We start from the raw sequence: 23,417 nt of genomic DNA, 5'->3' as shown, positions 1-23,417 counted from the left end.
CACAGAGTGCTTTCTTAGGCAACAATGTCACCGAGCCTTCTTTCCACGATTGTGGCAAAGATTGTGTAGTCCATGCATGGTTCATCATGAAAAGCAGAGGCTATTTTAGGGATTGCCAAAAGCGGAGGAAAACTCAACTGGAAGACCATCCCACCTAGGAGATTTCCACCGACCAAGATGCAACAAACTACCATGCAAGTTCAACTTCAGTAAAGGCAGCCTCAAGTGTATCTGCATCATCCACCGAAACATGCACCCGTAAATTTTTCCCATTTGAGTTTAAACGACCTTTTGCCTACCAAAGGATCCCCATAATTGACCATAATTCCAGTAGATGTAGGTCTGTCTGTATCCCAAAGCACACAGAATTGATTGGAATTGGTATCCAAATTGGGGGGGCATATGAATTTCCGTAACTGGGTTACCAAGAGCGGTAGAAAATGTTTCCATGTACGTGGAAATCGTACTATTTCCACCCAAACTGGGCACCTGTGGTGGATCAAATTTTGGTAATCCTTAGTAATTGCCCACAACAATACATGCGTCATTTGCATATTGAAAAACAACGGTGACATTTTCAACAATTGCGAGCCAGCGTCTATATTCGCCAATAAGAGCCTCTCGCACTAAAATATACCCCTTTGACAGCTTGTCTTTTGAGCAAAAAATCAATCCACTGACCTACATCTTGTGCAGAGGGCATTTTACTTGGAAAAACAAGATAACAACATTTAAAGTATATTTGGCAATCGGATCCATAAGATCCTGTACCAGATAGACCACTTTGGTGGTAGGTTCTTGACCTTCCCAGGTGTTCCAGGCATCCGCAAAATCCTCAGAGAGACATTCTTTGATGATATTCGCCGCATCTATTGAGGTGAAATCTACCTGTTTCGTGCATTTGTACACTGCTTCTTCTGCCATAAGGAGAACAACTCTCTCTCTCTCACCCATGCACACCACCTCACCCTCACACTCACAGCTGACGGCTGACTGCTCAGGGGATAGAAAGTTCGACACACACACACACACACACACACACACACACACACACACACACACACACACGACCAAAACGATACACTGTACTGAGAAAAGCAGAAAAAAACTGAGGCAGAACCAAGGGTCTCTTGCGCGCGCGCGCACACACACTCGCTCCCACACACACACCCCTCACAGCAAGACACTAGCCTAGGACGAGAATAGAAGGGATCAGTGCTGAAAGTCTGCGCAGGCTGCTGAACGTGCTCGAAATGAAGACTGCTGCGAAGAGAGCAAAGGGCACAAAGGGCGCTCAATATGCAGAGCATGTCCCTCAGAGTTCGCAGAACACTCAGCGTAGAGGGCGTGCTAGATGCCCAGTTCGCAGAACGCGCAGGTCCTCACGCCACACACACACACACACACACACACACACACACACACACTGGAAAGGCTCTGTACATGACCATCTGCACTCAAACTCTGCAAATGCAGCAGCGATAGCAAGTTGCACGCATGTGCACACACACAGACATGCATGCACAAGTCTGTAGACACATGCATGCACACATACATGATTTTGACTCTGTTATTCGATCTTTTATTGGTTGATCAAATCGATATTCTCTGTGTGACATGAGCATGTTTTGATACTGCAGTGTTTTCTGCTGTGTCTGGTATCAATGGCCATTATGTAATAGATAAGCAATGTAAGTATTCTCTCTTGTGCTTTGAGTTTCAACATAAAATTTGTAGTTTTGGTGTCTTGGGCGTTAGCATTCCATTACAAAGTTTGTACACTTTTGTGATATTGAGTTAACTGTTTTAAATGTCTTTTTCGCTCTTCCTTATCAGTTTCAGTCACAAGGTTGAACATGTCATTAGAGAGTGCTACTGGCAACGAGCTATTATTATCCCTCTGCCCCCTCCAAAAAAATCAGCAACAATGCACCTAATAAACTAATTTTGTTAATTCATAAGTATATTTTTGGAAAGATAATGAACTGTGCATGTCCAAGCATGGCTACCGGTTTTTCTATCTCTTCAATCAACTAGGTGCAGAACATGAAATTGTTGTTTCTGTATGGGATTTCTATGGTGAAACTATGCAAGCCATTTCTTTGTTCCAAGATATATGATCATATATCTATGAATATCTTCTGTGTAGGTTTTCAAGTTCTCTTAACATGCGTTCTTCTAGTAAGCCTCTTTTCACTGCAACAGTATGGGACGCATAGAGTGGCGTTTCTATTTGCTCCTGTAGTAATTTTGTGGCTTCTCACCATCAGCTCAATTGGCATCTATAATGTTCTAAAGTGGAACCCAACTGTCATTAAAGCAGTTTCACCACATTACATGTACAAGTACATCAGGTTGACTGGGGTTCAAGGTTGGCTTTCTTTTGGAGGAATAGTCTTATGCCTAACAGGTAAGTTAGAACCTTTCACCTTAAATTATGCACTTTTTCTGATAACTAGAAAGGCATGGAAGACCTTGAATGAAAATTGCGCCGCTTATGCAGGCACTGAAGCAATGTTTGCAAATCTTGGGCATTTTTCCCCACTCTCAATCAAGGTATGGCCCTCTGGTACGAACAAAGTATCTGTTCACGGTACATAATTCTGTGAAATTTATGCAGGTGGCATTTGCAGGAGGTGTCTATCCTTGCATAGTCCTTTCTTACATGGGTCAAGCAGCTTTTCTTTCCAAAAATCCAGGACACATCCTTCAAAGCTTTTACAAGTCAATACCTGGTAAATATGTGAAGCTAAATTCACAAAGAACTGATTTTCAGCTATTGGATCATAATTAGGTAGGAAGATGGTTAATGTCAAGAAAATTGCTAGAAACAGGAAGCATCTTTAAACTGAGGAAATGGTAATTTAGTCTCTAGTAATAGCTGAGCTATGGTGAGTGATAGGAAGCTCACCTTTCTGAAAATCTGAAAATGGGACCTCCAAGCCTTGCCTTGTTTTGGTGGTTTGCCTCTATCGTTTCAAGCTTCGGAAAGTAGTATACGTCTCCTCATAGATTTTCAAATGGATGGTGGCCACAAGGGATCCATCACCCTAATGAGGTAGATACATGGCTTATCAAGAGCATCTTTACCTTTTCTCTTTGCATACTCTATAACCGGCCCGTACACAATAGAGGATGGTATTAATGCAATTACCTACTAATTTTCATACTTAGGATTGAGAAGAAGAGAGAACACAGATGCGTCTAGCAACTAGAATGTCACTGTGCACACTAAGACCGACACCGTGTAGGCCCCAAAGACTGGCGCCCGCCCCTTTTATTCAATTTAAAAGGAACGACCGAACACTTAGACCAAACTCTCATCAAGCTGTTCAAACCTGTCAAGGGCTGAAATTGCAGGCATTTTTTGACCCAATTTTGGCAGCATAACGGCGCCAAAACCTTTGTAGGTCAAAATTTCAAGTCTAGGGTGGATTCTCTTGCATTTTAGAAGCTTTCCGGGGAGCATGCTGTAATTTCTCTGACAGGTGCCCAAACTCTTGAATAACCACTTCTCAGTGCACGACATTTTTGCTCTTCTTGTTGTGTTCGTTGTTCGGCTGTTGAAGAGACTGTGAGTCATCTGCTTTGGGATTGTTGCATTACTAGAGATTTTCTTCGCCGCATAGCAGCTTGTATGTGGATCCGTTTCCCCTCTATGGTCTTCCACAAAAAGTTTTGGGCTTTTGGCATTCTCCCGCCTTCCTTGCAGCGATTTGCGGTCTTCTTTATGTGGGTCAGATTTTGGGCTTATTGGACCTTGTGGCGTCAACATAATGGCTGCATGGGAAGTTGGTGATATCACCTCAGAGATGCATCAGCTATCCTATGAATGCTTTTAGCTATCGTCCACAAATGAACACTTCTGTGTTTGTGTTTATGTATATGATCTTTTCGAGGGGTTTTCCTCGCCTTGAAGTTTACCACTTGTAAATTAATCCCGAAGATTTACAAAAAAAGTGTGTGTGTGTGAGAAATGAAATGAAATGATATATTAACGTCTTCAAAAGGCCAAAATGACCTATGAGACCATCAAATACAAAGTGGTGAATCTAATACAATGTCTGAAGTACAAGTACAAAAAGTACTGAAAGTAAAAATGAAAACTGAAAATGAAGTGTGAAATGTGAAAAGGTAGAATAGGCCCTCAATGACAATTTGGGTGTCGTGCTAGAATGCCTCTGATCCTCTGTTGGAGTCTCCGTCGATGGAGTGTGCTCCTGTGTCTCGGTGGAGGTCGTCTCGATCTCCCGAGCTCAGTCGCCCTGTCAATGAGGGTGCCTCTCGTATGAATGCAGGTACAACCTTGTGTTGGTGGTTGGTCTCTTGGCTCCCTCGATCCAAAGAAGTCTGTGATCTGTCTCTGCGAGACTGTCGTGCTCCATGTCTCCGCAATAGACTATCTCTATGTCGGTGTAGCTCAAGTAGATATAAGCCAAGGCATCTCTGATCCTGATACCTGAGAGAGAGAGAGAGAGAGAGAGAGAGAGAGAGAGAGAGAGAGAGAGAGAGAGAGAGAGATGAAATGAAATGAAATGTTATATTAACGTCTTCAAAAGGCCAGGATGACCTATGAGACCAAACTGATACAAAAGTGGTGAATTTGTTACAATGTCTGAGTACCTTAGTACTAAAAGTACTAAGTGTGAAAAGTGTGAAAATAAATGTGAAAACTAAATACAAAGTATTAAATAAACTTCTTAGGAGCATTTTGGGTGTCTGGCTAGAATGCTTCTAATCCTTTGTTGTAGTCTCCTCTGGTGAAGTGTGCTTCTGCATCTCGGTTGTGGTCGTCTCGATTTCCTAAGCTCAATCGCCCTGTCAATGAGGGTGCCTTTGGTATGAATGTGGGTACTCCTTTGTGCTCGCTGCTGGCCTCTTGCTTCTCCTTCCATTCTTGCTTCTCTCGATCCGAAGAAATCTGTGATGTGCCTCTGAGGCTGTAGTGCTCCTTGTCTTCTCATTAGATTATCCTTGTGCCGATGTAGTTCCAGTAGGTACAGGCCTAAGCATCTTTGATCCTGGTATTGCATGACTCTATCTAGAGGTCTAAAGACTTCTTTAAATAGGCAATGGAAACGCCACGTATCTCATAGTATACGGTGCAATGGCATACGTAGTGTAATTCTGTCTCCGGCTCCATTCCGCATAACTTGCAAATTCTGCTCTCAGGTGGGATTCCCCTAAATCTGCCAAATTCAATTTCCAGCTGGTGTGAGGATGTACAAATCTGACCAATAGCACATCTCAAACCATGAGATAGGTGGGTATCCATGTAGCTCGGGCAAATCACAAAACCATCTTCAGATAGCTGTAGGAAGTTTTCTTTGTAGTCGGCCATCTTCGTGCCCAATTCTTGTGTAGGGTCTACCCATGTCCTCTTAGTGTCCAACTGTATAAGATCCTGGCGGATGATTTTATCAATCTCCGTTCGTGTGATTGCTAGTGATGGAGCCTCAAGAGAGTATTGGAAGGGGGTAATCTTTCCATATTGAACCCGTGTCTCTGAAACCACGAGGACAGTTGCGCATACCAGCATGATGTATCTCCTTTCCTTGCTAATTGTCGAGAGGATTTGAGGGCCAATCTAGTATATCGGCAATTATTTGTATCCCACAAACCATGTGTAAAGGACACTGATCTGGTAAGAGCTTCAATTTCTATCGGAGGGGCAGCTAATTCCGCTCGGGTAATCGCGTGTGGTACGGAGGCCTTGGCTCTAATCATTCGGGAAATCATAGATACCAAAGGTCTCTCCATTGACTTCCAATTATCTTGATCCACTGATGGTCCCCAGATCTGGACCCCATAAAGCATAGCCGAAGCCACCACAGTATCAAAGAGCCAAAGTTTTGTTCGTGGTTCCTGAAACTGTACTTGTGAACACATCCTCTCCAACCCTCCCAAGGCCGCAGAGGCTCTGGACAATCTAGCATCCGTTGCTTTCTTAAGAGTAAACTTCGGTCCTGTAAATAACACACCAAGGTATGTGTATGCATCTGTGTGCTCTACTGTATCCTGGCCATATGCAAATGTAGGTGCCGATCTCCTAACCCACTGCGGTGTGGTGTTAAACACCATAACTTTGGTTTTACCCAAATTTACCGACAGTCCGCTGTCCTCCACAAATTTATGTAATGCATCTAACTGCCTCTGCATTCCATCTGGTGATTCTGCTATCAATACAATATCATCTGCATACAACAACAAAGGGATCCATGACTCTGCAAGTTGAGCACCTTTGTCACCCTCTCTATCAATGTAATCTGATACCTCATCTATATACATACCAAATAAAGTAGGGGACAGTGGGCATCCCTGCTTTACTCCAACGGTGGAATGAACAATGTCGGAATCCCCTTCTGGAGTACGTACATAACCAGTTACGAGCACCTCTGTCACCCTCTCTATCAATGTAATCTGATACCTCATTTATATACATACCAAATAAAGTAGGGGACAGTGGGCATCCCTGCTTTACTCCAACGGTGGAATGAACAATGTCGGAATCCCCTTCTGGAGTACGTACATAACAAGTTACTGACCCGTATAAGGCCATGATCCCCCAGATAATCTCTTTGGGGACTGTATCAAAAGCTTGGTACTGTATCAAAAGCTTGGGACTGTATCAAAAGCTTGGTACTGTATCAAAAGCTTGGGACTGTATCAAAAGCTTGGTACTGTATCAAAATCTCTTTGATACGCCAGGCCTCATGTGAGTCCTGACTCAAGAAGAGCTGATATAAATCCTTCTCCAGTTTGGCTAAAAATGCCCTTTTCTTGCGACGTACTATTCGTCGAAGAGCAATCCGAGACTGCTTATATGTGATGGTCCCAAGTGTAAGCTCTTTCTGGACCTGGGTTCTCATCTCTCTGCATTCCTCGTCGTACCAACTGTTTTGAGACATGTTCCCAGATCCTCTCTTCTGATTAGGCTGAGTATGTGGGTATGCCTCTTGTGCTGCTCCATGTAGTATCTCTGTTAGCTGAGAAGTAATCTCCTCTACAATATATACTGGCTCGGCTGCCCACATCCTATTATAGATCTTTTCCACATAGACTGAATCAGTCTCTGGCGTGAAAGTATATCTTGTGTGTGTCTTCTTCCTTTGTACTTGAGAGGCATTGTAGTGGAAGGAGATTGATAAGGTCAAGAGAGCATGATCCACTGCAATCCCAACCGGTCTGGGTCCCACCTTAAAGTCCTCGATACTAGAAATAAAGCTTGGTGAAGTCATGACATAATCCACTGTACTGGCCCCATGCTTGTGCGGGAAGCATGTGAATCCCCTAGATAAAAGGAAATTCTCTAGACCATTAAGTATGGCCAAACCATGTGTAGTTGCCATCTCCATGAGATGTCTCCCATGTTCAGTGTGTTCTTTATCCTGTGAGTTTCTAGTAAGCCCCTCCTGTGATAAATCCACTTTTGTGAGCATTTCCTCAGAAGTATCATAGAATACCGCTTGAGAGTTGGCCGTTCTGGCATTAAAGTCTCCTAAGAGAACGATGTCTCCATCTCTAGAGAACTCCCATATGTCATTATTCAATATGGAGAAAGGGGATTGTCCTTTAGGTGAGGAGTAGACTGATGTACTTGGAGGGAGGTAGCATATAGCGATATATAGAAATCTACCTGTCTCGGCTCTCATTCTCACCCACATATACCTTGCTTGTTTATCTTTCCTGATAATCTTTAGTAGTGGTTTCAGCTCGTCTTTAAATAAGACTCCTACTCCTCCTGAACCCCGGCTACCTCGTAGAGATCTCTTGTCTGGTCGACCAACTGTTTCCCATAAATACCCCTTCACATGTGGCATAAGCTATCCCGGTATTTGGTGTGTCTCTGAGTAGAAAACTATGTATCTGTCCCTAAAGCTGTCTTCAAAGGCACCTACATCTAGCCTGTATGATCCATTACAATTCCACGCCGCTATCCAGAGCGTCGCCCCATAGGTCTCGCACCGTCATGATGAGCGCTTTTCCAGAACCACCACTTTCCCTCCTCTATAAAAGGCGATTTTCCCCTTTTCTCTTGCTGCCCTGATCTCTGGCATCAACTCTTGCATGTGTGCCACTTGTGCCAATGTAAGGTCATCTCCCAAGAAAATACCGGTTTTCTTAAGAGTTGGCCTCTTCTTTAGAAATTCTTTCCTTATTTCTATATTCGGGAAGCGGAGAATAAGTGCCCTATCCTTTACGTTTCCCTTCTCATCGATTCCTTTCTTGCCCACTCTCCATGCACTTGTGTGAGTAGGCTCTGTGATGCCCATGTGTTGTAGCAGTTCCCTCACTTCTTCATCTACATTCTCTTTTGTCTTTGACTCCTGTGACTCGCACATGCAGAGCCCGATTCTTCCTTTTTTGCTCTTCCTCAATGGTCATATTAATGCCTTCCCTTTCTTCGCATCCTCAATCCATTTCTCAGCTTCATCAACCTTTTCTTGTGTCTTACAAAGACGTTCCGCCCATGAAGATGCCGTTTTCGATTTCTGTTCATCTCCTTCCAGTAGAGCTTTCATTTGATCCTTCATGTCCTGGAGCTCCTTCAGCACCGAAGGTTGGTCGTCTCCCTTCTCCTTAGTTGCAGATTTGCAAGCCGCAAGTTCTCCTTTCAGCTCCTCGATTATTGCATCTTTTTCCCCCATGTGCTTTTCCATATTTGTTCTCCATGCTTCAAAACTTGCTACTACCTCATCGAGTTTCTTTTGCATAGTGCATTCTGTTACATTTTCGGCCTTGATTAGGTTTTGTAATTCCGTTTTCACGATCTGATGTCCTCATTTTGTATTCCCCGGATCTCTCTCCTTAGTTCTCTCATCATGTCTCCATACATGGAGTTCCTGTAGCTTTCAGCGTTCGCGTGCATTTCCTTCCTGATGTCATCCCTCATATAGTTTAGCTCTGATTTAAGCATCACCTGGACCTTCTCCATCATTAGTTCATCATGTATCCTGGAGGTTTTCCCCACTCGTAAGGATCCTGGTGATAGTACAGTATCTTTGTTTCTTCGTTTAAATGTAGTTGTTGTTTTTTTGGGGGTGGTGTAGCTATCTACACCCGGCCCTTCCCCTTCGGTGGGCGGATCCATCGAATCCGAGCCACAAATGTGGGGTAGGGTACTAGGGTACTAGGGTGAGGGACTGAGAATATGGCAAACTTAACCAGTTTACCTTAAGGCTTAAAATCTCTTTAAACTTGAATGCAAAGAGAATTGTCTTAAGGCTTAAAATCTCTTTAAACTTAAAATTTATCTTAAGGCTTAAAATGAAATAAACTTGAACGTAGGAGATATTGACTTCCTATGCGTAGAAGAAGGGGTGTGCCGGCTGTTGGACTTGCTACGCGTAGAACAGTTGGACTTGCTACGCGTAGAGAGAGAGGGCTGCTCGCGTCCCTGCCCGCGCCTGTTGCTTGCCCCTCCTCCCCCTTTCGCGTTGCCTTGCAGCAGCCCGTGCTGCATCCCTCCAAACCCCTGTCTTCGCTACCCGCTGCCCTCAGTCCTCCCCCGTGTTGCTCGCTGCCTCCACCCCGCTGACCCCCCCCCCCCCCCCCCCCCCCCCGCTTTTTTCACCTTGCCCTTCAACCCCCGTTTCCTCCTCCTGTTCGCGCTTGTCTCGCCCCCCACAGGTTGCAGCAGTTTTCAGCAGCAGTTTCAGGGCCTCAGCAGGTAGAGAGAGAGAGAGAGAGAGAGAGAGAGAGAGAGAGAGAGAGAGAGAGAGAGAGAGAGAGAGAGAGAGAGAGAGAGAGAGAGAGAGAGAGAGAGAGAGAGAGAGAGGGAGATGGAGATGAAATGAAATGAAATGAAATGAAATGATATATTAACGTCTACAAAAGGCCAAAATGACCTATGAGACAAACTGATTACAATGATGAGTCTAGTACCAAGTCTGGGTACAAACAAAGAAAACTACAAACAAAGAACTGAGATAGGAGTGCTACCGACTCCTATGGGTGGCTGGTAGGCTGAGCAATGGTATCATGCCACAAAGGTACAAAGTGGGGATAAGTGTCACCATGATATAATATAGCAGTAGCATGAAGCCTATCCTGATCGACACTCTGGGTGTCGTGCTAGAATCCTGTGGATCCTCTGCCGCAATCTCCGCCAGTGCTGCGTGACTCCCCTCCTCAGTCGCGGTCGTCTCGATCTCCCCAACTCTATAGCTCGATCAATGAGAGTACCGTTGGTGTGTGTATGGGTGGGAACCAAGCTCTGTGATGGTGGTGTCCCCTCTGTCTCTGTGGTACTCAGACTGAAGAAATCTGAGATGCGTCTGTGGGACTGTCTCTGTCTTTGCCCACTCAATAGGGCGTCTCTATGTCTCTGTATCTCAAGTAGGAATAATCCGAGACATCTTTGATCCTGATATCTCATGACTCTATCTAGCGAGTCAAAACCATCTCTGAATAAACAATGAAAGCGTCCCCGTATCTCATAGTAGACTGTGCAGCGACATATGTAGTGAAACTCTGTCTCTGGCTCTGCATGGCATAACTGACATATCCTAATGTCTGCTGGTATGCCTCTGAATCTACTTGTCTCAATCCCAAGCTGGTGTAAAGATGTGCGAATCTGGCCTATGGCACATTGTAACCCATGAGATAGATGTGTGTCCATGTAGCTGGGCCATGTGACAAATCCGTCTGTCGTGAGTTGGAGAAGATGCTCTCTATAGAAAACCCTCTTCGTACCCAACTCCCATGATGGCTCTATCCATGTCCTCTTGCTATCAAGCTGGGTAAGATCCTGCCGAATGAGTCTAGTAGTCTCCATCCGTGTAAGAGCCAAAGATGAGCATCAAGAGAATACTGGAGAGAGAGAGAGAGAGAGAGAGAGAGAGAGAGAGAGAGAGAGAGAGAGAGAGAGAGAGAGAGAGAGAGAGAGAGTGAGTTAGGTTTGTAATCATGATCAAAAGGAGAGAGAGTACCCATTGTATTCATACTTCATGGCATGTTCCTTCTGTAGACTCTATTTACTGGCCAGTTGTGGTGATTGCGACTCTAGCATCAGTTGTTGCGAGTCAGTCTGTGATTTCAGCAACTTTTTCTATTGTCAATCAATGCAAAGCAATGGGGTGCTTTCCGCACGTGAAAGTACTACATACGTCAATTGACATACCGGGGCAGATTTATATTCCTGAAATTAACTGGATGCTCATGCTGCTAAGTCTATCAGTCACCCTCGGTTTCAGAGACACCAGCCTGATTGGGAATGCTTATGGTCAGTAACAACCTGAACTTTAGAGTAAATTTTTTATTTGCTATATTAACAGAAGAACTTGTCTTTCATTTGCATCGTTCGACCTTCTTACAGCCATGCTTTTGTTCAGGACTTGCAGTTACGACTGTGATGCTCGTGACAACGTTCCTCATGTTTTTAGTGGTAATAATTGTTTGGAGGAAAAGTTTCTTTTTGGCCTTGTTATTGCTATTGATTTTCGGAACAGTGGAAAGTGTCTACTTCTCGGCTTCTCTTATCAAAGTTCCAAAAGGAGGGTGGGTTCCTCTCGCCCTTGCTCTGATTTTCATGGCCATCATGTGCGTATGGCACTATGGTACGGCAAAGAAGTGTGAGTTTGAAATTCAAAACAGAGTCTCAATGAAGCAGATTTTGAGTTTAGGTCCGAGTCTTGGCATGGTTAGAGTACCTGGGATAGGGCTTGTGTACAGCAATCTTGTGACTGGAGTACCTTGTGTGTTCTGCCATTTTATCACAAATATTCCCGCATTTCACGAAGTACTGGTGTTTGTATGCGTAAAGTCAGTGCTGGTGCCTCATGTTCCACAAAAAGAGAGGTTTCTTGTGGGGAGGATTGGTCCCAGAGCGTATATGATGTTCCGTTGCATTGTAAGGTATGGCTACAAAGACGTGCAAGAAGAGAGCCGAGTTTTTGAGGAGATGCTGGTTGACAGCATAGACCAATTTGTAAGGCTGGAGAGAATGTGGGATAATGTAGAGAAGGGTCAAGCAAGTATTTGCACAGGTGGACAAGTTGCAAACACAAACAATTGTACACTCAACGGCTGCGAGCATGAGACTGCTGGAATGAACACCAACTTTGATCACCACATGACTATGGTCGATGCAGAAATTAGCTTTGTCGACTCTGATTCTTCCATTTCCATCAATGTTGATGCCATCAGAAGCTGCTCAAACTCAAGCACCAAACCTGAGTCATTTTTCGAGGGTGGAGATGTCTACATTGAGGATGCCGTGACAGAAGAGGATATCAAGGAAGCAAAAGCTGCAGGAGTGACTTACGTACTGGGAAGATCGATTGTAAGGGCCTCACGGAATTCCTCGTTTTTGAAGCGTGCAGTGATTAATCATGCCTACTCTTTTCTCAAGGAAAACTGTCGAAGCCCGGCACTTGCTCTACACATTCCTCATCCTAGCCTCATTCGAGTGGGCATGGTCTGCCATGTCTAAGCTGTACATAGACTATACACATCCAGCCACATCCTACATGCAAGTGCACGGTCACTAAAGAGCGATAGCAACATCATTCCCCTTCCCCACCCCCTCCCACACACACACACGACTTTTGACATCTCCTTCTATTCTTGTACAAAAAGCTCTAACAGCGTACGAACTTGTCAGTGTAAATACATGCCATTGAAGCTTAAGCCTGTGAAAAAGCCATGCTTGCTTCAGTTCACCACCACCAATGCTGAGCTCACTTGACCGATCCCAAGCTTAAGAGGGTTTTATGGCATTGCAAAGATTGCTCTGAGCAAGAAATTTTTGGAAGCTATAATATTGTGGCAAATAGAAGCTCAAATGAAAAGAAAAAAAACTTTTGGTGCTGTTTACACTGACACAGGTTTTGGGTTTTAACTTTTGAGTCTTGAATGGCTCATGAAAGAAATGAGCCAACGCTTACAAAGATGAACACCATTTCTTTCCTATGCTCTCTCTCATTAAGCAATTAAGATATCTCTCTCTGTCTCTCTCTCTCTCTCTCTCTTTGTGCAACCTTCAGCCCTGTGCGTCTGCAGTCTCTGAGCACGTGAGGATGCAAACGTGTACAACGTGACAGTTCCATCCTCTGCGCAACCTTCAGCCTTGTGCATCTACAGCCTCTGCGCGCCTGCAACTCCTGAGCACACTGTGCATTGCAGCCTATGCACGCTCTTGAGCCTTGGGCATTTGACTGGCAGCAGATTCTCTCTCACTTGCTCAGCAATCTGCACCTGCGTAGTCCTCCTTTAGAACTTCATTTTGGACGTCCGTCTCGAAGACCAGGTCTTTTGTACAACTAGGAAAAGGAAGTGAATCAAACAAACAAGAAAGTTGGCGCCGTACTTCATGGTTACAAGCAAGAGGATGACAGCCATTGAAAGAGAGTTGAAAGAATGTAAAGTTCACATGGAAGAGTGGAAAAAAGAGAAGAGCTCACTTCTTGAATGGAAAAAGAGGGAGGAAAAGGCGAGGGAACTAGAGTGCAAAGAGTTTCGGGCTAAAATTCAAGCTTTAAAAGGTAACATCTCAGACCTTCGAAAGGGACTTGCCGAAACTAAAGAGAGAGGACGCCTTGAAGATGGAGAAATTCAACCATCAATGATAGATGAGCTGAATATTATACGAGCACAAGTCAAAGAGATAAAGGAGGAAAAAGAAAAGAAGACCTCATGGGTGGAGGTTCTCTCCAAAACGCAAAAGAAGGTGGGAGAGATTGAAAAGTGGATTGAAGTTGTCAAGAAGGGGAAGGGCAAGGACATTCCGGCTACACCCGACACCGACATATCAACAAGACACTTGAAAAGGAACAATGAAGAAGGGTATGCGCTCTACACGTGAGAGTGATTGGCCTAAAAGATTCAAATAAGGTGGACCAAGAGGTGAAGAGCCTCATGTCAATGATGGGGGTGGAGAAGCCCTCGCACACAAGCTTGGAGAGTGGGCAAAAAGAATGAAGGTAATGGGGAGAGTTCAAAAGAACGTGCGCTTTCCCTCCATGGAAGAAAAGAAAGACTTTGTAAAGAAGAGGCTAACCCTCAAGAAAACATGTATCTTTTTAGGAGATGACCTTACCCTCTCACAACTTGCACATCTGAGAGAGGTCATGCCATAGATTATAGCTGCAAGGGAGAAGGAAAAGTTAGCCTTTTACAGAGATGGGCGAGTAGTGATTACAGAGCGCCCCTCTACATGACGGTGCGAGACCTATGGGACCACTCTCAGGATGGCGGTTTGGAACTGTAATGGTTCATATAGACTTGATGTGGGGGCCTTTGAGGACAGCTTCAGAGACAGAGACATTGTTTTCTACTTAGAGACTCATCAGGCTCCAGGACAGTTGATGCCGAATATATCAGGATACAGATGGGAGACAACTTGACGTACAAAATCTTAATGAGTGTTCGATTTACAATTGCGCCACACTCAACCTGTGGCTGCGTCTTTATTGTATTGGTGAACTGAAAATTGGAGACTCAATTGGCTCGGGATTCATTTTTGTCTTAAATCTAAGAGCCGCAAGCAACCCTAGATGCATGCTAGGTAGCCTTAATCCTGATTCCGAGGACAGGCCCACTCCTCTCGATTTTCTTTGTATAAAGTGACAAGGCAGAGAAGGAGTCTGAATCAATGGACATTAATGACCTCGCCGATTAACCCATCTTCTTGTACGACTGGGAACGCTGCTCAGTGACAACCTTTCAATCGTTACCGCTTTGACTTCTCTTGCTACTATAATAACACTCTAGTTAAAAAGTAAAGACAAAACAAAAGCCATGATTATTAAGTAAAGAACTAAAAAAAGAACATGCACTAGATTTGAGCATGGGACTAGAGGATCAGGAGGTGTAGCAGTTCTTTTCAGAGAGAAGCTCTAGCCACTTCTGCACATAGTTCGGAAAGATGATCAGGCCAGATACATGTGGGTGAGGTTGAGGGCAGAGACTGGACGTTTCTTGTACATCGCCATATGCTATTTTCCTCCCAACACTTCAGTATATGCTTCACCAAGAGGACAATCTCCTTACTCTGTACTTGATGATAATATTTGGGAGTTCTCCATGGATGGAGACGTCATACTATTGAGAGAGAATATGAAATGAAATGTTATGTTAAGATTTAGTGTTAGGTTAGATTTAAAATTACATTTAATTAAAATTAGGTTAGATTAAGATCTAAGATTAAGATCTAAGATTAAGTTAGATTACATTTAAATTATATTTAAAATTTATGCTAAATTTAAAATTAGGTTAGACTTAAGATTAAGTTAATATTTAAATTAGATTTAAAATTATGTTAGATTACATTTAGATTTATGTTTATGTTGAATTTAAGATTATGTTAAATTGAAAATCAGGGCAAGATTTAAGATTAGTTAGGTTATATTTAATTTAGATTACATTTAGGTTTAGGATCTAAAATTGGATTAGATTTAGATTTATGTTGAGTTTAAGATTAGATTAGATTTAAAATTAAAATTAAATTAAATTTAGATTTAAGTTAGATTACATTCAGGTTTAAGTTAGATTTAAATTTAGATTAGATTTAAGTTTATGTTGAGTTTAAGATTAGATTAAATTTAGATTTATGTTCGATTTAAAATTAAATTAGATTAGATTACATTTAAGTTAGATTTTAGTGCATGTCAATAAAAGCTTTGCCCAAAGAGCAAACACTAGTTACACAACAATATGTATATTCCCATCAAAATCTGACACCTATTAACTCACCCACTAACCATGTTCAATTAGCTCAGAATCACCATATGTTCAATTAAGTTAGATTTAATATTAGATTTTGGATTTAGTTTTTATATTAAAGTCTACCTTCGAGATTACGAAAAAAAAATTAGAGTTAGGCAAACGGTGATCCCTCTCTTCCTCTCTACGGATGTGACCTTAAGTTGGAAAGCCTTCAACGGCATGATACTCAAATTGGAGGCCAGCATGTAATGCACTAAGTAATCCCTCGAACAAAGATCTGTTGTGAAGAGATGTTAAGATGCTGTAAATTGCTACAGCTCGAGAAGAGGCAAAGTGGTTTTGTCTACTACATGCACTATCATGTAGACGTGGGTGTTTAGATTTCTCGTACCCACAAATATAAGCATTGACCAATAAAGACGAGATTATAACCCGACATGACTAGAGAATGTGAGGTAGTTTACAATGTGAACACACACACACACACACACACACACACACACACACACACACACAGAGAGAGAGAGAGAGAGAGAGAGAGAGAGAGAGAGAGAAGACGGAGGATGCCAATAGAAGATTAAATTTATGTCCAAGTTATAAGGTTTTTAAATTCATTATGAGTAGTGACGAGGATGTGGGGCCGTCCAACCAAAACACCTATCTCTCAACAAGGATCTTATGTCCTTGTAATTAATGCAAGCATGCTGTGCAACGGATAAAACGCGTTTCTTTGCAGCACGTTCGCGAATTTGGCGAGTTTGATCCATCTATTATAGATCAAGTTGTTGCCAATTACAACTCGTCGGATTCTGACGCTGGTCAACAGGCAACAATCTTTCAACCCAATAGACGTGTTCGCAGGCGCTTTGGTCAAGCAGTATACATGAGACCACAAGATGTAGCCTCTGAGAGCTCGAGGATGATCGTGCACACCACATTCCCAACGAGGCAATATTTGAGCCCGAGATCGATGTAATGATCGAGACGATCATGGATTCAGAAAGGCTTATGTATGATTATATGCAAAGTGAAGCCGATATGCCATTGTATGATGAAGCATGTGTGTTTAGATTGAAGGCGCTCCTGGTTCTCAACATGCAGTCAAAGTTTGGATGGAGTGACACTAGCGTCACAACGCTTTTCAGGTGATCTATTACAATGTGTTTACTTCAATAAAAAACTCTAGATGTATAATGATCTGATAGATTACTTACAGAAGTGTACCGCTTTTTTTTCGCTGTGTAGATTGCTCAAAGAGCACATACTGTCAGCTGATAATGTGATGCCAGATTTCAGAGAGGAAGCAAGAAAGATCTTGCGAAACTTGGAGATGGATCACAATTCGATTCACGCTTGTCCTAACGACTGCATTCTTTTCAGAGGGAAATTCATAGACATGGAGAAGTGTCCGAAATGTGATTCCGAGAGATATTGAGTAAATCTCCATGGAACAAAAATTTCACAAAAGGTTTTGCGACATTTTCCTCTGCTTCCTCGCATCAAGCATTTCTTCGAATGTAAGTCCATGGCCGTCCTAGCATCATGGCACGAGGAGAATAGATCTTCGGATGGTGTTCTACGGATTCCTGTAGATTGCGCAGCCTCGAAACATATAGACGATACATGGCCGGATTTTGTTAGGGAAGCTCGAAATTTGTGTATAGGCTTGGCCATGGATAGCGTAATCCATTTGGTCAGAGATCAACATCTTAGAGTGTATGGCCCGTTGTCATCGTCAATCACAACATTCCCCCATGGTTGATTACCAAGAAGGGGCACCTGTGACTAAGCTTGATTGTGCCGGGCGGTATAAAGTAAAGAATATGGATGTGTATCTTTGCCCACTATTGGAAGAGCTACAACAATTGTGGATTGACATAGAAGTGGTGGATATGAGCCGACACACAGGTCGACGGAACGCTTTGATCAGAGGCATTCTAATGTGGACCATGCATGACTATCCCGGACTAACAGAATGCTTAGATGATTTACACTCAAACTCAAACACTTTAAATCTTGGTTTTTGTCAAGCTTATTTATTGTCATGTGTATACATGCACGGCTTCAAACAAGCGGATATAGAGTATGCGTCACATGTGGACCTAAACTTAATGCACGTCGGATGTCCTCATTGAAGAAGAAAATCTACTAAGATCATCGAGCGTATCTTCCAAAGAATCATGTGTTACGCGACGGCTTTTTGGGAAGAGAGCCACCGAGGATGTGTGCACAAGCATGGTTAGAGAAGAAGGAGATGTGTGATGACGGTTTGTCCCAAGGGATGAAGTGACTCTCTATGGTACGAGTTACCATATTGGCCCAGAGTCATGATCACTCACTTGTTCGATCCAACGCACATATTCAAGAATGTGGGTAATCTGCAGTGGGACCATTTGATCGACAAGAAAGATACTTCGGGATCCAGGGTTGATGTTAGAAATGTGGATCGTATGGAGCAATATTGATCGCAGACAGCATCCGATGGATCGATAAAACTCCCTAAAGCGCCATGGATTTTGACAGGAGTCAAGAACGCAAAGTAAAAGAGACCATTCGATTTGTGCGGACCCCCACTGGCGAAATGCACTCGCTCTGAACGTGTTTCACTAAAGAAAAAAAGCTTACCGGTTTGAAGTCACACGACTGGCATAAAATGTGTCAGGTATGTTTGAAGTGGAATATATCATAGTGAAAATTGTGCAACAAATTCGTGTGTGGACTTTAATATCATTTGTAGACATGTTTTGCAGTTTATTTCACCGGTGGCCATTGAGGAATGTTTGTCTCCTGAAGTTCATAACACAATCTACAAACTTGCGAAGTTGGTGCAATGGATCTGACAAAAGGAGATCAATGTAGACTCCATACCATTCGCCAGACTAAACACTGTGGAGGTTGTGTGCATGTTTGAGAAACACTTTCCTACTACCATGCTAACTATTCAGGTACATCTTTTTGTTCACATAGTTGATGAGGTGGAAATAGCTGGCACGATACATTCCAGATGGATGTTCTTTTTACAACGTTTTATGAAAACGCTCAAGGGATATGTACGTCAGAAAGCACATCCGGAGGGTAGCATGACAGAAGGTTGGCTGGTATGAGAGTCCCTAGTTTACATTGGAGAGTGGCTAGATGGATTTGATAAAGCCCGGGACACGCTATGGCGAACCATAGATGATGAGCGCATATCTGGGATTGTCATGTGCAATCTCAGTGTTGAGAAGAAGATGACGGAAGATCTAGAGGCTAAAATCAACCAATTTTGCATGCTTCACTATCCAGTGATGCAAAAGTGGATTTCACAATACGAGGATGCAAAGCAAGAGCGACAAAGAGTACGAATCAAGTGGAGATTGGGAAGACGACCGCCGATGTATTATCCGGCGGGTCTGGAGAGCCTACCAGCATTCATGAGCTTAAGATGGTTGCACAACCAATTGAAAAGCGCACAACAGTGCGGTGAAGAAGTGACTGAGGAGGAGTGGGAGTACTCTCGGGATTGCGCGACCAAGGTAAGTTTGCAATGTATGACTAGCGACTTTCTAGATGTTTGAACGGCTACTCATAATCTTTGTTGGTTGTAGTATAAGTCATAGACAACAACATGGTGTAAAGGTCGACATTCTAGGGTTGAACGGATCGACAAAAAGCGTTTTACTCAAGATTGTGGAATCATGGCAAAATTTGAACAGTTTAGTCGACGACGGTCGTTTGATGCAGATCTTGTGGTGGCAGAATTTACTTACTTCGGCATGCTACAAGAGATTTTGAGGATCTATTATAGAGGATTTTTTGTCGACTTGTTCAATGTGCAATGGTTCAAGCTAAACATGGAGGGTTGCAACACTACTATACATAGAGGAGAGTCTGGTTTCCTTGAGGTGGATTCAACTAAAGAATGGACCGACCTAAGAGACACTTTCGTACTACCCGAGCATTGTCAACAAGTATGTAAATAGTTAACATCCAATTTTAGAAGTTATGTGCTTGGAATCTCTCATGTAAGTTATGTGGCTCTATCAGATGATATGTCATCCTACAAAGTCTGCATCAAATTGGTGGGACATCATAGAGGTAGCCCCTCGTAGTGCACGGATATATGAGGACTACCATGTGCCAATCACATCGGCATCAATGGAGGAGATCGGAGAAGATGCTCAGTAAGAAGTTGCTGAGGTCGTGCCAGACGAGCATCAAGCTGCTACTCTCTATGGGGTGCATGCAAAGGATCTACAAAATGAAACGGAGGACATCTGCCTAAACGGAGAGCTCTATATCGATATAGGGAGTTATGTTGAGCTATGCGAGGATGAGAGAGAGGCCTCTTTTAGCCATAAACATTGTATTTGACCAATTTTGCTCCGTTCTATAATATATATTGTATTCACGTGGCTTTTTGTCCATTCCTGTCTATATGCTATACTTGAGAAATTTAAATTGTGTTTAATCGTCATTGCGTCCACTCCAGGAACGTATGCTCCAGGTATGTTCTCACAAGCAGGGACACTCCTCGATGTGTCGTGAAAGTCTGATATGCTGATGAGCACTGCGCTCCGAGTGCGATGGAAACCGAGGCTGCTATCGTGAAGGAGGTGATCCGTCTCTACTCATAGATGCTGCTCGTCCCTCTACTAGATCTAGTTGATCGGATGAAAGAGACGCTAAAAAGCACTACTACTGCTTTTTAGCGTCTCTTTTACCCGATCAACTAGATCTAGTGGAGGGGCGAGCATCATCTATGAGCAGAGACTGGTCACTTCCTTCGCGATTGCAGCCTCAGTCTCCATCGCACTCGGAGCGCAGTGCTTTTACAAGATACGTAGAATGCACACGGGAGACAAATTCACAAGAACTTTACAGGAATCTCTCTACACATGAATCCCTCTCCCTTTATGAGTCCTCTCTCTCTCTCTCTCTCTCTCTCTCTCTCTCTCTCTCTACTTGTCCATGTTTTCTTTTCCATTAATTATAAAGATTAAATGCTCGTGTGTTTAATGCAGGTATGGATGATGATGAGTTTCTTTCTTTTTTGTCATCCCAGCAACGAAGGTGGTGTGAGGAGCGTCATCGCTCTGGAGCACCATCACGTTGTTCTAATCCTTCAACGTCTCCCTTTGTTTCAGAGCATTCAGCGCGCTCCGAAGCTTCGGTGTTGATGAGACGATCTTCACACTCGTTTAGACATCGACGCTCTAATGGTGGCGACGGCGGTTGCTGTGGGGATGCTGCCGCTGATGCCTCGACATCGCCTCGTGTTCGACTAGGCTCCTTACCTTCCCCTTCTTTGCCCTCCCCCACACCAGCCACGACATTGTCATCTACGCTAGGTTTTGTGCGGTTATCGGTCTATCCTAGCTACACACCACTAGCTACTCCTCCGAGAGTCACCCCAATCGACACTCCTCGCTTCGGGACCTAGACTCCAATGGAGACACCTGACGTCCGTATCTCCATCGAGACACCGCTAGAGATCCCTGCCGAGACACTCAGGTTCACGCGTCACAGGCGAGAGGGCTTGCGGTACTTGGTTGACATCAACGATGACATCATCTTGGATGACGAGGGCAAGAAGGTGATCTTGTGCATGCGCGGTCTTTGCTCTCAGGTGTTTAGACACTACATACTAAACACCTGGAGTGAAGTGCCAAGTGAATTAAAAGATAGAGTCATCAGCATGCTGCATGACGTGTTTCCCGTGTCAAGTCGGGATGAGTGCTTCAATGAAGACCTGATGAAGATTCGAATGCGCGAATACTGTAAGCACAAGCGTTTTGAAGTACCAAAAACAATAAAGCATGGGTGGAACAGATCTGATTGGCTGGCCAAAGAAGATTGAAAGAATGCGAATCGAGTAGCGCGTGAGAATCCTAACAAGTGGAAGCAACAAAAGGAGGCAGCCAAAGCGCGAGTAGAGGCACGGAGCTCACATTACTTGGGGAGCGGCCGGTGGCATTATTTGAGGCTGATTTTGTAAATGTTTTTGCATTGCTCTTTAGGTTTGGTAGTTACGTCTATTTATACTTTTAAATTCTAACATAATGGATTCTTTGTACGTTTTCAACAATGGTCGATGATGACAGGACGTGACCCCACACCGTACGAGCGCGAGTATGCAGGTAGAAAGGGCTTAAACGTCCTGATGGACATTCTGAGTTCTCGCGACGGCATGGTTAGTATTTCACTTTACTCTTTTACATTTGTTGTATTTTAATGATAAGCTAAGAAAATAGATTGTTTTGTAAATTATATGCTTATACTTATAGAAAGTCTTATTGTTTTTTTATGCAGAATCCGACAAATATGCCGCTTGGACGCGATGAGACGTCTGATTAGACGATGTCAATTTAGCCATAACCAGATAGCATTAGTTTTCTTTTGTCATAGCATGTATAATGAGATGACGTGTGTACGTCTTTTTGTAACTATTGAAAAAACCATGTATTTTCTCAATAATGATAATGGTATTGTAACTATTACATTTGCAAAGCTTAACAACCAAGTGATTTTGCCTATGATGTGTACAATTGTCGTTAATTTACTTTTGTCAGTTTTGTATCTTTATTCTGCAAACAATACTATGCATGATGGAGTTAATGATTATATTGTCTTGTGGCTGACTACTTTGGGTGTATACCTTGCGCTTTTTTTCAAAGGTGAATCTAGGTTTATCTTGGATTTATTTAGGTTTACTCTATTATTGAAACATTCAATATGGTTGATGGGTACCCAAATTTTTTTACTCTCGGGCGTCGCTATAGACGTCGCTGTATAAGGCTCTGCAACGTCGCTATAGAAGGCCTGTAATCGTCGCTATCTGCGTTGCTATATAGCGACGCATATAAGTGATGCGCCCATAGCGATGCTATTAGTGACGGTCTTAGTGACGCCGGAGAGTATAAAAACCCAATGTATTTCCGTCGCTAAAAACGTCACAAGTGCACACAACCTCTTGTAATGTTGATGAGGTCTTTGATTATATTGACAGAGGAGGAGATAGAGGTGCTCAGCTTGCAGGGACATAGATCCCTCTTTTATTGTATGCTGACGATATCGTGTTGATATCAGACTCACCAGAGGGTATGTAGAGACATTTGGACGCATTGCATAGTTTTGCAAGGGATAGTGGATTGTCTGTCAACCTTGGTAAAACCAAGGTCATGGTATCTAATACCACGTCACAGTGGGTCAAGAGATCAACACCTACATTCACATATGGTCAGGACATTATGCAGTACACTGATGCATATACATATCTTGGGGTGGTCTTTAGTGGACCGAGGTTCACACTAAAAGTGGTAACAGACACTAGATTGACTCGAGCCTATGCAGCCCTAGGTGGTTTAGAGAGGTTTTGTTCGCAGGTCCAGTTCCAGGAACCTCGAACAAAGCTCTGGCTCTTCGACACTTTGGTCGCTTCAGTTATGCACTACAAGGTTCAAGTTTGGGGACCATTTGTTGACAGTGCTGGATGGAGTAATATGGAGAGGCCCTTGATATCTATGCTTTCTAGGCTGATTAGAGCCAAGGCCTCAGACCACATGACATCATACGAGCTGAGCTGGCTGCCCCACATATGGAGATTGAGGCACTTACCAGATCAGTATCATTATACACAGCTTATGGGACACCACCAGGGACATATATGCTAGGCTTGCTCTTGAGTTATCTAGATAGCTGGCATTACAGGGAGATACATCATGTTGGTAAGCATAGATGAGCTCATGGTTCCAGAGGCATGGTTTCAGCAT

The 23,417-nt window shown here is 43.3% G+C and overlaps 1 protein-coding gene and 1 long non-coding RNA gene across 6 annotated transcripts in view; both read left to right on the top strand.

Moving 5' to 3' along the window:
- The window catches only part of LOC147436129 (potassium transporter 1-like), a 49,882-nt gene extending 37,060 nt beyond the window's left edge, over positions 1-12,822 (top strand). For 2 of the 5 annotated variants that reach the window (XM_086489032.1, XM_086489034.1), the window contains 6 exons: positions 1,641-1,691; positions 2,150-2,410; positions 2,504-2,556; positions 2,621-2,735; positions 10,970-11,224; positions 11,334-12,822. In XM_086489032.1, coding sequence (XP_086345158.1) covers positions 1,641-1,691; positions 2,150-2,410; positions 2,504-2,556; positions 2,621-2,735; positions 10,970-11,224; positions 11,334-12,433 — 1,835 coding nt within the window. In that variant the 3' untranslated portion in view covers positions 12,434-12,822. The remainder of the gene's footprint in view (positions 1-1,640; positions 1,692-2,149; positions 2,411-2,503; positions 2,557-2,620; positions 2,736-10,969; positions 11,225-11,333) is intronic. The other 3 variants (XM_086489035.1, XM_086489033.1, XM_086489036.1) reach the window with 3 other exon arrangements.
- Positions 12,823-20,644: 7,822 nt separating this feature from the next.
- Positions 20,645-22,179, top strand: LOC147436128 (uncharacterized). The gene is made up of 2 exons (XR_015185055.1): positions 20,645-21,838; positions 21,958-22,179. It is a non-coding gene; the product is annotated as an uncharacterized LOC147436128 (long non-coding RNA).
- The last annotated feature ends 1,238 nt before the right edge of the window (positions 22,180-23,417 follow it).

Source organism: Adiantum capillus-veneris, chromosome 18 (assembly GCF_014529385.1).
Source record: "Adiantum capillus-veneris isolate H3 chromosome 18, ASM1452938v2, whole genome shotgun sequence".
NCBI classification, from domain to species: domain Eukaryota; kingdom Viridiplantae; phylum Streptophyta; class Polypodiopsida; order Polypodiales; family Pteridaceae; genus Adiantum; species Adiantum capillus-veneris.
The sequence above is the reverse complement of the archived record's forward strand: the minus strand, read 5'-3'. Positions and strand labels throughout refer to the sequence as shown.